The following is a 20028-nucleotide window of genomic DNA, read 5'->3' on the forward strand; positions in this document are numbered from 1 at the left end:
AAGCAAGCATGAGAAAAAGAGATGTAAAAACAAATAAAAGATTGAAAAACATTCAGAGAATATCATTCTCTTCAGCAAGAGGCCAAAATTTCATACCATGACATTATTAGTGCTCACAGAAGTATAAATCAGTTACTTCACTGATTATAAAGAGTGATTCTATCTTACCTCCATTGGTCTGAATTCAACTCTCCAACCAATGTTGGAATCTGGTGGGGGAGGTTTAAATCTTAATGACTGCCAATTTGTTGATTGGATATTCTACAAAGAAAAAAAAAATGTATGTGATATTTGAATACAAAATTATATGGTTTGAACTAGGAATTGAAATTACAACATGTGGATGGTTAAAAACTTTGCCACTCATTATTGTATTTGCATGAAAACAGAAAGCTAAATTACATTCAGTATTTAAGATTTTTCTGAGGAATTCTTGCTGATGGATTGAAACGTTACTTGTTTATCACTAATTTATTCATTACTTTTCAAGAATAACACAGTACATGTCACACTTCTCATGAATTGATCTATCATAACATGGGTTGGCAATCAGTCAAAGATTCTACATGTTTTGATATTTTTTCAGTTTTTAAAATTTATTTATTGATCATATGTTATGAAATTTTAGTCTAAACATTTTCCAAATATGAAACAATATCATTATGTGTGTTTAAAATTGTTTAAAATAAAAATGTCAATTGGGTAAGTTAAAGGAATAACTGGGGGGTTGGGGGGGGGGGGGTCTTGCAACAAAAGCTATTTTCCCATATTTTCCCAAAAGCTATTTTCTATTATTCTTTTATCATTGATTCATTTAAAACAATGTTTATTTCTCTTTTTGTTTTGGAATCAATCACCCATGATAAGCAAGGGTAAATGTACTTCCCAGATTCTAGAAAAACTCACTTGAGAAAATCCACATAGTAACCGACCTAGCCAACTTACTCAACTATAATCTCCAATGTAATTAACTGGTCATCTAAGGTCCTCATAAACCAATGAAACAGCTACATACAAATGAAACTTACCTCAAAATGGTCCGTATCAGTACTATCGTTCTGGTTAATCTTTTCTTCAAACAAGGAGATAGGATCTCGAATGAAGAGATGGGCAATATGCTGGGAGAGCAAATCATCAATACCTGACAAATATAATATTTTATTTTTCATTCACTTATTTGTGGTCCAGAAATTAAAACTCCAAAATACAATGTGGATTGACCACTTGACTGAGTTACACTAATTTGCTAGCTACTAAACAACCACAAGTTTCAGTTTGTTATAGATGGTACTATGCAATATCTATCAATAGAATGCATTTAACAAAGAACACACACACAAACATCAAACAATGGAAAAGCAATTATCAATTAGAAATCTGATATTGAATTTAGCGATTGACTTTGCATAGAATGTTCTGCTAAATCAGTGTTACATTAAAAAAATCTTCAAAATCTTATCCTTGAATCATTAGGAATCTCTATCTTTAGAGCTGATACCAGAACAATTACACAATAACAATGTTGGGATCACAGTAGTAAGAGTACCACAACACATCTGGTCAATTTAATCATAGTAGATTGTATATAGTCATATTTCACATGTGTATGTACATTCAGACATGGAAAGACAATTACACTGCACAAGTTATCTAAAGACAAGAAATTCTCCTTATAGATAATATAGGTGTAAACATGCCTGTAGGCCATGAATGACATCACAAGCTCTTCCTGACAACAGGTTTTGCTCTTCAAAGTTGAGTTCCACTCTTCGTAGTTAATGATAGAAAAAGCACATATTTATAAAAATAAGTGTTCTAACAATACAATGTGCAAATGACTTACATTTGTCAAAACCATACAATACATTCTAATATGGAAAAATACAAGAAAAACAGTTAAAGATTTTTACAGATATAACAACTCATGAAAATTTAAATGAAAAGTTGTAGTGATGGCTAAAAAAAAAAACAGCACTTACGATTGAAATTTACAGCATAGATTGGAAAACTGCATAAGACATACCTTCAGCCATTAACTCTTCATAAATCTCTTTGTCATACACCAACTGTAAATCATTGTAGCAACGACCTTCTTCGGACAAGTAACTGTCGATGGAGTCATAGCGAGATTTATTGATCAAAAATCGATCATGTTTTAAAGGCTGAAGGAAAAATTTCATGTTTGAGCAACAGAAGAGTAAAGAAAAAAAACAAAACAAATGAAATCAATAATTAGATCATTAAGCTGAACTCAGTGACATAAATTTTCCCTTCCATGATCACCAACTAGTAAGGATTTAGATATATCTTATAATCTTCTATATAAGTGACTAGACAAGAAAATCTTAACCCAAACAAATCTCTGTCACCTTAAATGATGTGAAGAAACTGAGTTCAAGTTCTTAGATCTTAGAAAACATTTCTAATAAAGACTAAAATTATTTGAAAAGTTGATGTTTGAAAATATTCACAAGGTTGGACAACAGAATGATGGTTGAATAGTAGAAATCCAACCATCCACTTTCACTACTGACTATTCCTGGGTGGGTCATGAGGGTAAGGTCCTCAAGCAGATCCTGCATAGGGTCCTATCAGAAGCAGCTATCATTAAACCTTCTTGCTAGATTTCCAAGCATGACCAGCTGAGACGATGAATATTTTCCAACCACCTCACTCATAGATTACCCCTAGGTCTTCTGCCAGTTGGCTCAGCTTCAAGAATCTATCTTGTGATCCTTTTCTGTGGTATTCTAGCCACATGTCTGTAGTGCCGGAACTGTGACCTCTCAAATGCAGAGAAGTAGTGGTTCAACCTAGGGAGATTCTCTGATCCCCAATCTATGCAATCTGTCAAGAAATGTTACTCCAGAGATTCTTTGGAGGAACTTCTTTTCACAATCAGACTCTTTCAGTCATTGTCCAACATTTGTGGCCATAAATGAGGACAAGCAGCAAATTTGGCTTTTTCACTAACAGTTCTTCTTCTAAGGATTAAATACTGAAGCTGGCACATCACTGTGCTAGCAACTGCAGTTCTAGCATCCAATTCAGCCTCCTACTTCCCATCATTCATGAATACATCTGCAGGATACTTAAACATCTCCACTTGACTCAGTGATGTTCCACTAACATGCACTGAGAGGATTTTCTTGAAAGGACCAATATCTCAGCCTTCACAACACTTAGTTTAACCCCTTCATTACTGTATTCATTTTGAGAGGCTCTGTGTTTCTTTCAATTAATTTTAAATATAACAAAGTATTTAGTAAAATAACATAGTTATCATTAAGCTAGTGTTAGGAGCATAAATTGTGACTAAGGTTTGGTGGAAGATTTTAATTCAAAACTTACGAAAACAAGACATTTGTACTACAGAGCCAGAGGCGGTTTCAGCTGGGTTGATATCAAAAGGGTTAAAATAACTAAAAGATGAAATTTGAAGAGTTAGCAATGGTAGCAGCATTCTCTGTTATTCTTTTCGATTTAATAAATAACAATTCAGGTTAATCAAAACTTATAGAAATTTTTCTATTAAGTTTGTTGGATCAAGTTTTACAAAGACAGAGAGAGTTACAAATATGAACATTTCTCTCTTATTACTAAGGTGACATGATTGCTTAAAAGAATAAAAGAGAGAGAAAACTCAACAACTATTCACTTCCATTGCTAACAAAGATTCTCAACCTTCTTATTTCATTCAAGAAATGTTTCCTTCCAAAAAAAAAAAAACTCATTCAATAACTCGGCTGGACAAAACAGACTTACTTCTAAACCACGTTCTTCCCTGGTGCGGTCATCAACTGATTGAACAATGACACTCCAACGACAGTCTGTGTCAGCTAAATAGCCACGGTAAATCGGAGCAGCTGCACTTAGTGCCATCTGAAGTGTAAAAAAGGGGATTCTCAAGTTACTCAATATTCAGAGATTAACTAATTTTTAAAGAAAAGATTGATACAAAAAAAAAATAATAATTAAAGAAAAAAATTAGCTAGAATTTTCCGAAATAGTTTGTGGCTGTCATTTTGCCATGTTAAACAGAAGTGTAATAAGTCATCTGTGAAGAAAGCAATTGATTTTAAACAAGAAAATAGAGCTGATCTAAAATGTGAATCTTAATAGAGAGGAAAGATATATTATTTTAAAGACTAATGAAATGCTATCAAATATATACAGAGAAAAGGAATAGAATATTTTCAAACATAGACCATACAAAGATCTATAGTACTAAACTATATATACAGTACAATGGTGAAGAATACAAACTAATATACCCTATACAAATTATTAAAAAAAAAAAATATATACAGTACAGTACTGTTTCAACTTTGTGGATTTTCACCTATCGTGGGGTGTTATGGAATGTAACACCCATGATAGTCGAGGGATTACTGTATACTGGAAGCAGATTGGATGACAATAATCCACATGGAGTTCTAAACAACAGTAGTAGCAGTTGTACATCTTTTTTACACACAGGGGTGCTGAAAAGTTCCTGGCTTTGAGTAAAAGAAATACAGGAGGATCAGTTAATTATGATTTTATTCAACATGTTTTCCTCTCAGATTCACACACTTGTTGCAGCGATCCTTCAGCTTTTCTAAGTCCTGCAAAAGAACTCGGTTGGGCCTTACCAACCAGGTCTTTCGCAATACCCTTAAAGCCAGGAACTTGTGTGTGTGTGTGTGTGTGTCAGTGAAATACTGCTCAACCTACATTGATATAAAAGGATGTAGAAGGGACAAAGGTGTAGAATATTCAATCACTAAGATTTCATAAAAGAAAAAAAAAAAAAATCAAGATTAACAAAGCAAAAAAAAATAAAATCAAGAAAACAAGTAAACAGAAATATTTCCCTCAATTGAAAACATTAGTAAATGTTTTAAAATAAAGTGTTTCACAAACAAAAATCTGACAAAGTATAATACTACACAATATTGTTTTCCATACGAAAACAGAGAAAATAAATTAAATAAATCATAAAAGTGTGTGTGTGTGTGCATGTATGCAGAAGAAGTAATAAAAATAACAAAAAAAGACAAAAATTTAAAAGTCTTAGACTATCTCTCTTCCCTCAACCCTCCTCTCTTCCTTCTGCTTCATGTTTAACACAACTGTTGTGATACTAAGAACATGAGAATTCAAAAAACTCAAAGCATGTTTGGTTAACGTTATTTTCCTTTCCAAATGAAACAAGACATTGAGTAAGATTTTGTCTTTCAAACAATAGACCCTATGTATAACTCCCCACTTTCTCTCTCCCCTACCATTCACCAACCGTCAATGGTGGTGGTGGCGGCAGTGGGGAAGATTTTTATTTTATTTATTATTTTTTTTTTTTTTGCCCTTTCTCACTTTTACACGATGGCTCCAGAGGCTTTGCTCAGCGACAATGTTCAGTTTGGAATATAAAATAAATAACCCAAAACTAACAGACCAGTTCATTGCCCAGTACAAGGACAAGCAAAGGGAGGCGAACTTAAAATGAATAAATACTTTTATTTACATTAGTTTCTCTCCTTCCCCACACGAAAAATAAATAAATACACGTCTATTTACTCCACATTCAAACAAACGTCTCTATTTGTTTCAATTTCCATGGAATATATTGATGATATATCCAGTCTTTTGTCTTTCACAATTTCTTTTTTCATTTTTTTTTAAAAAAAAAGAGTGATCTGTCGCATATAAATGGTGAGAATTACCCTGCCAAGTATCAGAACTGGATATAGGTGCACAAAGTGACGATTGTTAATTCATCTCTGGACTTATATGGCAGGGAAAATTTCTCACCCACTCGTCAGGTAATAACTCAAGTGATTTTTTATACAATGCACTATAGCATACATACATTGCTCTTTCTCTCTCTCTCTCTCTCTCTCTCTTTCTCTCATGCACACACATACATACACACACTTTTTGAACTTATTAAGATAACAAGGCAGTCACTTTAAGCTGAAGATAACACCATCATATTTCAAATACATTCTAGTAAGAATCATAAACCAGGGTGAATGCAGGTTAAATTTATTTTTAAAAAAATAAATAAATAATAATAATAATAATAATAATAATGTTGAAATTATTGTGTATAGTGCTCAGGTGCACTACAACTCATCAAAGGTGCATGTACATAGAATTATGTACAAAAGTTAGGAAAGTGAACAGTGGGTCAGATAGAATTTGCTGAGGTAGATTTTCTATGGCTGGCTGTCATTCCTGTCAAAAACCCTCACCTGGTTCCAAGTAAGGTAATGTTTCCTCAAAAACCAGACATGTTTTTACTGGAAGACTAGAAATGAATGACATCACTTGTATGACAGTCAAATGCATATGTGTGTGCACATGTGTGTGTGAGTGTATCGCCTTTTCTTGATATCATACAATGATTGTAAACAATTTTATGGAAGCAAAAATTAAACAAATCATGAGACAAAAGACTTGCTAAAAGCCACAACAGCTCAAATGCTTTATAAATACATTATATTTGAAAAATATTTTGACAATGCTCAAAGAAAATGTACTGCTAATGAGTCACGTGTCTAACTTGTGCTATGGCCAAGCTCTCTATAATAGCAACTGTCAATAAAATAAAAGATTCATAATTGTGAAGAGGTGTTAACATCATATAAGTGGTGTCCTTCATTTCCAATCTTCCATGAAAACATGTCTGGCCAACCCTCACCTGTTTCCAAGAAAGGTAATATTTCCCATGACCAGAGATGTTTTCATGAAAGACTGGATATGACACTCATTTACAACTATTAGGCAATGTCCAGACAAGGAGGCCATAACACACACACACACACATGATGGACTTCTTCCAGTTCCTGCCAACCAAATTCACTTGCAAGGCTTTAGTTGGCCTGGGGCTATAGAAGAAGACACTTGCCCAAAGTGCCACACAGTGGAACTGAACTCAAAGCCATGTGGTTGAGAAGTAAACTTCTTACCACATTTGCACTTTAGCTACACAAGTGCCTCAGAAATGTTAACAGCAGACATTATATGATAAACGCATTGATTAATCCATATATGATAATAATTATCATTGTTAGAGTTAATGAAATTATTCACCTTTCAGGAAGTGGATGAAAATGTACCTGATGAAGATGCCAGTTCAGGTAACAAGTTATGTTTCTCTAAATTGTGGTCATCTACACTCGACTGGATGTTTAATTATCTTGAATTCCTTGCTATTGTTGTCTAGTCTTCAGCCAGCAGCAGGTATTGTCTTTGAGAAAAGTAACTTTACAAACTCTCCAAACAACACCGTAGAAACCGAGAACAGAACTGCTGGAACGAGGTTTTACTTCAACCAAACAAATAGTAAGGAAAATATTTCATCGACAAAAATGAAACTCCCTTATCAAGATAAAGATAACGAAGTAAATTATTCTACTTCAAATATCAGAATTAAAAATAGAGAGACATTAGATACAACTAATAGGGCTCAAAATTTGCCATTTACTGAGAAGGATGGTTTGAACAAGATTCTAAGACAGCACAATACAAGGAACACGCATCAACCCAAAGCAAGAAATGAAGAGATTGTTATGGACAACTTGAATGCAATGCCAAATAATTTGAGCATTATTGTTGAGACAACCAGCTATAAAATAAAGCTTCCATCAGCAACAGATACAGCACTATCTCCAACTGCACCACCAGTGTCTAAATATTCAGCAGAGATGTGTCAGCCGAACACATCAACCCCAATGAATCTGACGGTGAATGTGGCTTCTGCAACGGCTGCGAGTGGTAAGTCAACTTCATTGCCGTCATTCTTATTTTATGTCAATAAAGTTTCACTTTGAACAAAATTCAACAAAAGGCCATGCAGCACATCATTTTTTGAATCCTCACTCCAATAACTATTACTGGATATGTATTTACATGTGTGTGTTTGTGCATCAATACATATACACACGCACACATCAACATTTAATGACAACTTTTCCATGCTTGCATGGGTCAGCTGGAATTAGTTGAGGCAGATATTTCTCTATGGCAAAACATGTTTTTCATGGAAGACAGGAAACAAGCAGTGCCTCTTTTATAACAGACAGTGATGCTCGTTATAATCATTACATGATATCAAGACAAGAGTAAACACACACACACACACAAAGCACCTTTCAGTTTTTGTCTTCCAAATCTATTCACAAGACTTTGGTTGGCCCAGGACTATAGCAGAAGACATTTACCCAAGATGATGTGCACTGGGACTGAACGCAAGACAACATTGTTATGAAGCAACCTTCTTAACTACACAGCCATGCCTGTACTTATATATATATATATATATTTATATATAGAGTGTTCCTAGGTTGGGAAATTTTATATATTGGGATACAGAGGTGACAAATGTATTCAATTTCTGGGATGGAATGGTTAACTACTTCAGATCCAAACTTCCTTCAAGAATATTCTGAAAATTATTGTGGCCTTTTGTCAGGCTGCAAAAATTATGCCAGATGAACCAGAATTTTTCAAAACAACTGATATGTCTGTCTTCAAATCATCTACGTAAGAAATTTGATGTTGAATATATATATAATTTAGTGTGTGTATGCACACACTAAATATATATACAACGGAGTTGTTCTGGATTGTTAGACAAGGAGTTATCTCCCTTGTCATTTGTTTCATTGAGATACATTAGGTGCTTGCGCACACAATTTCATGACTGCATAGATATACATTCTCTCTTTCTCTCTCTCTCTCTCTCTCACACACACTCATAGGTACATGCTCTCTTGCACTTACACACGCATTCGTTCATTTCAATAAATATGACCCCTCATTACGTATTTAAGTATTTTCAGCAACAAGAGAGAAAACAAACTTTGTAAGAAGTATTAATATTTGCAATTTGAATATTGGACACATTGCCTGCACCAGAAGAAGAGAGATGAGTGTTTAGAGCATAGGCACATGATTAGAGTGAATAAACATGTACCAGTAGATGGTAGCTTTCGTAGATATAAATCAATGAAATTTTGGAGTGTGACAGTCAGATGAGACATTTATACATAAAGTTTAGTTTGTCAAGCTAAACTTTCATGTTAAATGTCAAAGCATAAAATTGAATCAACATTTACATTTGAAATTGTACTCTCTTCCTTTAGCTCATGCTGATATTTCCCATCAAGCCACACCTCCACATCTGTTCACCACTCACTACACTCACCTCTACTTCCATCTCTAACCATTTGTTACTCTCTCCTCACATACTTATAATCTCCCCCCCCCCTTTGTTCCATTGTCCATATCCTCTCTTATGCTCATCTCCTAGTTCCCTGAGGGTTTGTCTAGGCACCCCCTCCATCACTACCAGCTTATTTTCTCCTCAGCTATACCCACACACCTTTATATAATGTGGGGTAGCCACATATCTTCTTTATAGCAAGACATCTGCATTTGTCCCTCTGTCATAATTTAACTTCACTACACTTGGTATAAAGTTATCTCCCTCTTAGCTAAGGGGGCTTTTTCTTTTTTCTAGTTTTTTCTCTGTCTTGCAAGTTACTTGGTGACTTTACAAGTGCTGGTGGCATAAGAAAAGCATCTTAACATAGAAAAGCAGAGAACTTCTCTAGAATCACATGTGTGTATATTCAAAGTATCTCATGAAATTATATCTTTATGTTTTGACAAAAAGCAAGATCTATGTTTTGAAAACACATGAGATGTCTGAATTAAATTTTCTAAAATATTAATAGATTTATTTTTATTATTCAGGTCCTCCAGGCCCTAAAGGATCTCCAGGTGTTCCTGGTAGAAAAGGAGAGCCAGGTAGACCAGGGCCTATGGGCCCCAAAGGTAGTGAAGGAGACAGAGGCTATACTGGAATGAAAGGTGCAGTAGGGAAAACTGGAAAACAAGGACTGAAAGGAGAGAAAGGTGAAAGAGGCATGTCAGGTCGGCCTCAATCACAAGCAGCTACGTCAGCCATACTCACCAAACATTTTGGTCCAGCAGAAGAGGTTATTGTTCCTTTTAACTTGGTCCTTATTGATTCAGGTGACAACTATGACAACAATACAGGTATTTATATTTGCACGATACCAGGCATTTATGTAATGTCAGTGTATGTGATGTCTCATCCAGGTTCCATTATCAATGGCAGGATCTACATCAACAACCGGCCTGTCGCAGCCCTCTGGACAGATGACAATAAAAAGGCAGGTTTCTATCCATCAACAAGTATTCAGATAATCAGTAGATTGGAGTTTGGTGATCAAGTATATATCAAACTTGTTAGTGGATATGGTAAAAGCTGGGTGCATGCAAATTATAATGCTTTTTCCATATTTCTTTTGTATGAAGACATTTTCTAAATAACCAAAGCTGGATTTACATTTACCATTTGGACTCGTTGTTCAATATAAAACAATACCAGAATGTGTCCTTTTTTTTGTAGTAGATATAGTGACTATTGCCACTGCTTCATAAATAAAATAGTTTAAATACTAAATTTCTTGAAATTAAACTATGAAAACACCACCACTAGTATTTGTGGTTACTTACCATTCTTATCTCATCTCTAATTGTTCTTTTCATAAATAGCTTCATAGAAGAATACATTAAAAGACATTGTTCATAAAATGTCTCCTTGCTATATATTCACAGATGCAAGTTAGTGTATATAAATATCACAATTTTCATTGTTTCATAAGTAATAATCTAAACTCCATTAATACAGGTCCAAGAAAACTGGTGTTTTGAACATAGTGCAGGTATGACCACATGGTGAAGAATTTCATTTTGCAATGGTGTGATTGCTGGTTCAATCCTTCTGCTGGGCACCTTACACAAGTATCTGCTATCATAGCTTCATGTTGTACAAAACCTTCTAACAAAATTGAGAAGACAGACACTATGTATAAGCTGATCAGAGGGTCTGTTAGATATCTGTTCTTAGGTGGTGGATTGAATGCATTCACTGGCTTAATACAACCACATGGCCCTTGAAAGCTTTCAGCAGGGTCCACTCTGTTGAAAGCATTTGAATAAGGTCTTTCGTCTGAGGACAACTCAGTACTTGATGCACTGTTTTCTGCTGCAGAAACAGACAAGTTGTGGTTTTATCTTCTTTTTCCCCCAACAAGTAATAGAGGCTTTGCAAAAGGTTGAGTAAGGACTCTTTAAATAAGCCATAGAAAAATTAAAACTTTTCCCTATTCTATCATGACAACCCTATTAGCATACTCTTGTCTCTATTCACACCAAAAAAAGGAGAGACACATTTTTCAAAGGAAATGAACCATTGTTATGCTAATTCCAGCAGCTTAATTTATAAGAGAGATTCCTGTTCTTTCAATAATGATACCATTATCAATCTATTATATCATATATCACCAAACAAGACAAAGTATTTCAACAACAGTTAGAATAAACATACATATTTATTATAATGTATTAGGGGTACCGAAAAGTAATATTGCATTTTCGAGCAAATAGCCAGATATTATACCAAAAGAGGATCCGCAGCAATATACAGGGACTTTCAGAGATTTATCTAATAAACCTTGGTCCATAGTGCAGGATCATCTCAAGTAGATTGTGAAAATCTATAAAGAAGGGAAGAAGGTACCCAATGAGCTGTCCCTTGAAAATAAAGGCCATATTCAGTGAAGATAACCTAAGAAAAGATAAATTCATTAGGCTGGGAAACTCTACTTCACCCTTCCTATTTACTGGACCCAGCACCATCAGATTTTCACTTATTCAGGTCACTTGAGCACTTTACCTATGGAAAAACATTCAGAAGCAGGAATAATCTCAAAACAATACTCCAAACATTTTTTCTCTTCTAAAGAACCTAATTTTCAGGCCTGAGGAATCAGAAAACTGGTTTCGAAGTGAGAAAATGTTATTGCTCATCATGGTGATTATATTTTGAATGAACAAATATATTTACTAAATGTTTTGAACTTATTACATGAAATGCAACATTACTTTTTGGTACCCCTAATATATAATACATAAATGGTTCTTACCATAATTGGACAGACAGGTGCCAGATGGTCATAAAGAAGTCGAGCTTCACCAATATTACACGCCTGGAATGTAAGTTGTAAACAGCAACAGCCCATTCCAAAACCCATAGCATCCATATATATATGGTCTGGTTTGGCTGCATTTTGTGACTCACCATTGTCTCCATATATGGATAAATCTTCCAGGAATGGAGACATGGTATTCTTATCTTTAAAAACTGAAACCAGACAAAGAAAAAGCTATACAAACATAACAAAAAACACATAAGTATTATGAAATACTGGTTTCATCTGACAAATTAATTTAACTTATTGGTAATGTTTTTAGTAAATGATGCCAACACTTCAATCACCCACAGTATCTTTGTATCATCAGATATCTTTCTTTTATTTTTTATCGTCTACCATCTTATTTTGCTCAGATTTTACCACAGAGAGAGCAGCTGATATTTTACATTCAATTTTTAATCAAGTATATCCCTTATCACTTATTTCTGTTTGGCATTTACATATTTCACTTGCTCTGCTCCAGCAATATTTCATTGTCACATACTAGTGGCCTGAAAAACCATAATAAACAAGCCTCGTTCTGTAGAGAGAACAAAACATCTTCCAACAATTACAAAAATACAATTGATCATTACTTTCACTGCTAGCTCCACTACTTACAATGATTAGCAGCTGAGCTGCTAAACATGACAGAAACAACCAGCTACATACATCTCCTGTAAGGGCTTATTAATTATACTAGCAGAAAGACCGACCTCCAGGTGGTTTTCTGCTTGTCAAACCTGGAGTGTGTGTGTGTGTTTATTTTAGAGAGACAGTGTGTGTGTTTATATTAGAAAGACAGTGTGTGTGTTTATATTAGAGAGAGTGTGTGTGTTTATATTAGAGAGAGAGTGTGTCTGTTATATTAGAGAAACAGTGTGTGTGTGTGTGTGTGTGTGTGTGTGTGTGTATGGAAGAGGGGGAGAGAGAATGTTGCAAACAATGAATGAAATAAACATGAAATGAAAATATCATATAAATAAAAGCTTGTTAAAAACTATCTTGTAATGTATATTTAAATTTGTGAACTTGAAATATTCAACAATAAAAGGAAGTTCAGAAAGTAAATTTTCCTGTAAACTTCAATTTATAAAAAAAATCTCACATGCTTAGTAAATATTTCTTTCAGAAATTTATCATACTTGTAATATATCTGTAATTTAAACAAACTTCAAGGTTTAGAGTGTTAGAAATAGCAGTGATCACATTCCAAACAGCCATACCAACAAAATCACTTCTTAATTATATTTTTATAAATTACACCGGTATATTAAAAAATTTTCATTTTATTAAAAATAAGCCTCAAAGTTATACAGCTATTTTGTCATTATAAAGTGGTTGACATTAGGAAGGGTGTCCAGCTGTAGAAGCCATGCCAAAGCAGACATTGGTGCTCAATGAAGCCCTATCAAACAGCCCAACCCATGCCAGCTTGGAAAACAGGCATTAAATAATGATGGATGATAATGATAAATAGTGGAGTTGTTTAAGCTGGAGAAATGGTCGAGATAGCAGAATGTCATATTGCATGCCAATATGACATTCCTCGAACCAGTTCAGTACAAAATTCTTCTGAGTTCAAATTCTGTAGCACTTGTTTAGTGTCAAGTAAAGCCTAACTGAAACAGCCCTATGACCAAAAGAAAACCAGTTGCGGCTCTTCAATCATTTTGTATGTCTATGATGATATTGTTCATATCCTCTGTTTTTAAAATGGAAGGTTTTCATTTAAGGGAGGTTTGGCTGTTATTTACATTAATACATAATTGATTATCAAATTAATATTAACTGATATTACACTAATTCATAATTTGATTCAAAAGGTCATTTCTTGTTGCAAACATTGAACTGAGGTATGATATCTCATTATGTTGCACATTAGTACAGTGCCCCATCCTGCTAGCACTAAGTGACTGATTGTTATCTTGTGGAGATAATATATCAGAAACAAATTACAATGTCCATTTTGAAGTAGAAGGAATGGTAAGTGCTGTGTAATGTAATCAGCAGAACAGTGGCTTGATAAGTGGTAATACATGGTGGAATCCTTTGGTGCACTTGGTGCCCGATATTTATAGAGTGTCTGCTGCTGCTGCTGGTCCTCGTTGTTGTCATTTAATGTCCATTTTCTATGCTGGCAGGGATTAGAGGGTGTGACAGGGGCTGGCTAGGAAGAAGATTGCACAAGGCTTCACTGTCTGTTTTGGCAGGGTTTTTTATGGCTGGATGCCCTTCCTAACACCAACTATCTTACAGAGTGTCTGACAGCATTTGAAGATATATAATTTTGAACAGTAAAAAGATGAACAGAAAAAGGATGAAGTCAGAGAAAATATAGAGAAACAAAACAAAGCATCGCTAACAAAATAACCATTAGAATCAGATGCAGAAGGTGAAAGACAGATTCGAATGCCAAATAGCTGACTCTTGCCAAGACTCTTACCTGCAGGACTATTCTATTTACTGGTGTGTTGGAGACAATGGTAATGAGTTATATACTAATTATGTATGGTAAATAAACAGTTATACTTACTAGGAATATTAATAGCAATTTTTTCTTTCCTCCTCAGTTTAACATTTCTGGTGAGGGTCCTTAATAGAAGAAACAACATAAAAAGATGATGGACATAGAGAATACAGTTGAGCACGAATGAAAAATACTGAATACAGTGTAGAGAGCAGCAGAGACATCTTTACTCAAAGTGCAAGTGTCACTTCTACTCCACATTACAGTACTGGTATCATATGAATCTTCTCTCACAATACAAGTGTCAAACTTGCCACCTGTCACATTACAGGCATCACACCTATCCACTATTACATAACTGGTGCCACACCTATCTACTCCCACATTACTGTTGTCCTTCAGTACAGTAATAGTTCCATGCCAATCCATCATTACAATATGAGTCAGACTTGCTCTCTGTTATGTTATAGGTGGTGTCACACCTATTCCCCACTACATCACTAGTTCCTAACCAAATCACCAACAGCATACAGGTGCAATTTCTTATAAGCATCCACATATAGTAATTTAAGAGAATATTACTGAATATCTTATGATTTGGCATACACCACCAAAACCTGAAATATAGACATATAGAGCAACATGACACACAACACCCCAGTAACTTAACATAGTGACATTACACAAAATACCTCTATAAATGACGTACAATATACAGACAATTAAATGTTACATACAATATGCAGAGTGGAGGCGCAATGGCCCAGTGGTTAGGGCAGCAGACTCGCGGTCATAGGATCGCAGTTTCGATTCCCAGATCGGGCGTTGTGAGTGTTTATTGAGCAAAAACACCTAAAGCTCCACGAGGCTCCGGCAGGGGATGGTGGCGAACCCTGCTGTACTCTTCCACCACAACTTTCTCTCACTCTTACTTCCTGTTTCTGTTGTGCCTGTAATTCAAAGGGTCAGCCTTGTCACACTGTGCCACGCTGAATATCCCTGAGAACTACGTTAAGGGTACACGTGTCTGTGGAGTGCTCAGCCACTTGCACATTAATTTCACGAGCAGGCTGTTCCGTTGATCGGATCAACTGGAACCCTCAACGTCGTAAGCGACGGACTGCCAACACATACAATACACAGACATGTGGAAAGACATTACACACACAACAACTCTATAACTTACATATAATAGATAGACATATAATGCAGCATAGAACATAACACAAAAAACTTAAAACCACAGTTCAATACTAAATCCACATATAATTCTGAAGAATGCTGTTTATAGTAGTTGAACTGGTGTCCTCATCTTGATTGTTGCTTTCTCTATGTTTTAGCTGTTGTGTATTCCAGTCTTCTTCATGGGTCTTGTGTTGAACTCGATTGTTGTATCAGAGTTTCAAACTGAACCCTTTATTTGATCCACAGGAGTACACTGATCTCATTTCACTCTCTGCGTTTCATGACATTTTTTTGCGTCAGTTGATAATTTGTGAATTCAACTTAGTACCTTGCCTGGAACTGAACTCAGAATCTCAAGATGATTGCACTGCATCAACCATCATCTTGACCGACTACCTTACAGAGTGTCTGATAGCATTTATATATCATAAATTCCTCATTTCAGAAATATAGAATTGTAATTCCCAAGAAGCTTCTGGAATAATATCACTGGCCAAAAGAAATTCATTAACCCAGACGAGAATTCAGTTACTATAACAAAACAACCACCACCACTACCACCATACCAGCTAAGTGCTTCAATACATTATACATTTAGCCACAGCATAGTCATAAAGAATCATTTATACTTGATATTTTCATAGTTCCCATGATTAAACATAAGTCACAGAAACACATACACAAAAAATATTATATCATAGAGAATAGCTTACTTGAATCGAGGATGGCTTGAATGGATAGCTTCATCGGGAAAGAAGAGAGAACTGGAACACCCTGAAGGTGTGGGATTTGGCTTGTAAGAGGGATAAGTGAAATTAGGGCAACCAACCCTAAAATATGAGGATCAGAAAGAAAATTGACAAACAAAAAACATCAAATCAACAGTCGTACACAAATTATCAAGATTCAAATGGAGATAATTCCAGAAGATAAGCTTAATGTTGGAACCTCCACTTCAATTGTCTCGTGATAATCAGTTAAATTAAGAACAAAGAAGGCAGTTATTTAGGTATTTTATGTAATAATATATTTGCACAAGTTTTTCACCGAATGCCAGAAAAATAATTTATTCCATTGGCCATCCCAGTAGTCAGAAATATATATTTCTCTTTAAGAATATTCAGCAGTAATAATAATTAGTGTCTCTAATAGAGGAACAAAGCCCCTGCAATTTGGGGGAAGAAGGGGGATGTTAGATGGTTAAATCAACCCCAGTACATGACTAACTTTATGTTATTGACTGCCAAAAGATGAAAGGTGAAGTGGACCTTGACAGGATCTGAAATCAGAATAGAAGCTAGGCAAATACTACAAAGTGTTTTATCTGCTTCTTTATATTCTGATTTGAAATCCTTCTGAGGTTAACTTTTTGGAAACAGAATATATAAAGAGTCAGAGGATATACCTGACAAAATATCTTAATAATAATAATAATAATAATAATAATAATAATCCTCTGAAATGTTTGGCACAAGGACAGCAATTTTGAGGGGAGGGATAAGTTGATTGCATTGACCCCAGTGTTCAAGTGGTACTTATTTTATCGACCCATAAAGGATGAAAAGATGAAATGCAAAGTTGGCTTTGGTGGAATTTTAACAATGCCCTGATGCAGTACCAGGCAGTGGCTTTCATGGCTTCTTATCTTAACTGATTGGAAGTGTTATCATGTACATTGTTTTGTCTTGGTATAAAACATGGGCTACAGAAACCTTTCTGTTCAATACCACAGATTTGCTCGTCAGTTAAGTGGCTGACAATATGTGCATCTCTGATCACAAGCAGAAGTACTGGAGAAGCATCATAGCCATGTGTTGAGAGAAATTCTTTGGGGTTTGGATAATTCACCTCTGGAAACATCGGTGTTTCGTTCAACATCCTTAAACAACCCTTATTCAGGGACCTTTTGAACGGGATGGGGTACTCGAACTGAAGAAAATTCTAACTGGGCCCTACCTGCAAGGTCACGTTTTCTTTATTGCCCACAGGAGGCTAAACAGAGAGGGGACAAACAAGGACAGACAAAGGGATTAAGTTGATTACATCGACCCCAGTGTGTAACTGGCACTTATTTAATCGACCCAGAAAGGATGAAAGGCAAAGTCGACCTCGGTTGAATTTGAACTCAGAACGTAACAGCAGATGAAATACCGCTAAGCATTTCGCCCGGCATGCTATCGATTCTGCCAGCTCGCCGCCTTCAATCAAAATGATGATGATGATAATGATTATTATTATTATTATTATTATTATTATTATTATTATAACAACATCAGCAAAATCTATAACGGTGTTGCTGAGAACATCGTGAAATAAGTAGAGCCAAATCAAGGGAGGTTACTCTCGCAACAGTCTGGGATGGAGACGTAATACCTGTTGTATTGTAAACACCATTTCTAACATGTCAGCCGAGAAAAACTGATGTAAAATTAATGCTGCTGTTGATGATTTCCTTAACCTCATTATCCCAAGAGAATATCTAAACATCGTTCGGATTTTCAGAATCAGTTACGTTAACACTATTCCTTGATTCAACTTGGCACTGACAGAGACAATAAGCTATTGGAAGAATCATTAGAGCATTGGAAAACTGTTTTGTGGTATTTTTTCCTTCTCTATACGTTCTGAGTTCAAATCCTGCTGTGGTCAGCTTTGCCTTTCATCACTTTGGACTTGATAATTAATGTACCAGTCAAGTAATGGGGCTGATGTTACTAACCTTGTGCCTAAATCAGAAATCATTGTTATTGTTGTTGCCATTAATTATTAAGGTGGTGAACTGGCAGAATCATTAGCATGCTGAGCAAAAATGCTTAGAGGTATTTTCGTCTGTCCTTACATTCCGTGTTCAAATTCCGCCACGGTTGACTTTGCCTTTCATCCTTTTGGGGTTGATGAAATAAGTACCAGCTGAGCACTGGGGTCAATGCAATCAACTATCCCCCTCCCCAAAATTTCAAGCCTTGTGTCTATAGTAGAAAGGATTACTATTATTATAAGATAATAATTTTAATAAATTTATTTCTCAAACGCGTGATAATGCTATAAATAGCGTGATCAGGATAAATTATCCATAGATTGCAGAAAAATACGTTGCCGGCCAGCCATGAGACACGAACTCACATCTCTATGGTTACATGTCAAGTGTTTTACCATTAAACCAAACTGCTCAGCAACGAATTCTTCTGCAATTTTAGAACTTACAAATATAGCTTCATAAGACGCTAACGTTAAATTCAACTTTACGATGAAAGTAAACAAAGTTTGTTCTTTTTTTCTTTTTTTTTTTTTCTTTTTTAGAAGCGTTGAGATGTATTGTAAGATACAGAAATAAATTTATTTCTCAAACGCGTGATAATGCTATAAATAGCGTGATCTCATGGCTGGCCGGCAACGTATTTTTCTGCATTATATGGATAATTTATCCTGATCATGCTATTTATAGCATTATCACGCGTTTGAGAAATATCTCAACGCTTCTAAAAAAAAAATTAAAATAAAAAAAAAATTTGTTTACTTTCATCGTAAAGTTGAATTTTTTATTATTATTATTATTATTATTATTATTATTATTATTATTATTATTATTATTAATAATAATAATAATAATAATAATAATAATAATAATAATAATAATAATAATAATAATAATAACAACAACAATAATAATAATGCAGTGAGCTGGTAGAATCGTTAGCACACTGGGCAAAATGCTTACCAACATTTCGTCTGTCTTTACATTCTGAGTTCAAATTCCGCTGGGGTTGGCTTTGCCTTTCAGAGTTGATAAAGTAAGTACCAGTCGAGCACTGGGTCGATGTAATTGACTAGTCCCCCCCACAAAAAAATTTCAGGCCTTGTGCCTAATAATAGAAAGGATTATTATTATTATTATTATTATTATTATTATTATTATTATTATTATTATTATTATTAAGGCAGTGAAGTGGCAGAATCATTTGCATGATGGAAAAATTGCTTAGCAGCATTTCATCCGTCTTTACATCCTGTGTTCAAATTCCACTGATGTCGACTTTGCCTTTCATCCTTGCGGGGCCGATAAATTAAGTACCAGTGAAACACTTGGGTCGATGTAATTGACTTAACCCCTCCCCCAACATTTCAGGCCTTGTGCCTATAGTAGAAAGGATTATTATTATTATTATTATTATTATTATTATTATTATTAAGGCAGCAAGCTGGCAGAATCATTAGCACACCGGGCGAAATGCTTAGCAGTATTTCGTCTGCCGTTACTTCAAATGCAGCTGGGGTTGGCTTCGCCTTTCATCCTTTTGGGGTCAGTAAAATGAATTCCAG

The 20028-nt window shown here is 35.0% G+C and overlaps 2 protein-coding genes across 4 annotated transcripts in view; one reads left to right on the forward strand and one right to left on the reverse strand.

Moving 5' to 3' along the window:
- The window catches only part of LOC106880152 (glutamate--cysteine ligase catalytic subunit), an 83233-nt gene that overhangs the window by 11264 nt on the left and 51941 nt on the right, over positions 1 to 20028 (reverse strand). For all 3 annotated transcript variants that reach the window (XM_089351523.1, XM_089351524.1, XM_089351522.1), the window contains exons 5-11: positions 16422 to 16538; positions 14590 to 14648; positions 12006 to 12223; positions 3766 to 3882; positions 2024 to 2162; positions 1029 to 1141; positions 169 to 261 (exon numbers count right to left, since the gene is read on the reverse strand). In XM_089351523.1, the coding sequence (XP_089207649.1) occupies positions 169 to 261; positions 1029 to 1141; positions 2024 to 2162; positions 3766 to 3882; positions 12006 to 12223; positions 14590 to 14648; positions 16422 to 16538 (856 nt within the window). The remainder of the gene's footprint in view (positions 1 to 168; positions 262 to 1028; positions 1142 to 2023; positions 2163 to 3765; positions 3883 to 12005; positions 12224 to 14589; positions 14649 to 16421; positions 16539 to 20028) is intronic.
- Positions 5716 to 10508, forward strand: LOC106880167 (uncharacterized). The gene is made up of 3 exons (XM_014930011.3): positions 5716 to 5804; positions 7085 to 7761; positions 9745 to 10508. The coding sequence occupies exons 1-3, from the start codon at positions 5773 to 5775 to the stop codon at positions 10341 to 10343; spliced, it is 1308 nt and encodes a 435-aa protein (XP_014785497.2). The 5' UTR covers positions 5716 to 5772; the 3' UTR covers positions 10344 to 10508.

Source organism: Octopus bimaculoides, chromosome 4, assembly GCF_046866305.1.
Source record: "Octopus bimaculoides isolate indiv1 chromosome 4, ASM4686630v1, whole genome shotgun sequence".
Classification (NCBI taxonomy): domain Eukaryota; kingdom Metazoa; phylum Mollusca; class Cephalopoda; order Octopoda; family Octopodidae; genus Octopus; species Octopus bimaculoides.

Coding starts and splice junctions, on each gene's coding strand:
- LOC106880167 (XM_014930011.3), top strand. CDS start 5,773: ATGGCAGGGAAAATTTCTCACCCACTCGTCAG. Junction 5,805..7,084: donor ATTTCTCACCCACTCGTCAG/GTAATAACTCAA, acceptor TTCACCTTTCAG/GAAGTGGATGAAAATGTACC. Junction 7,762..9,744: donor TTCTGCAACGGCTGCGAGTG/GTAAGTCAACTT, acceptor TTTATTATTCAG/GTCCTCCAGGCCCTAAAGGA.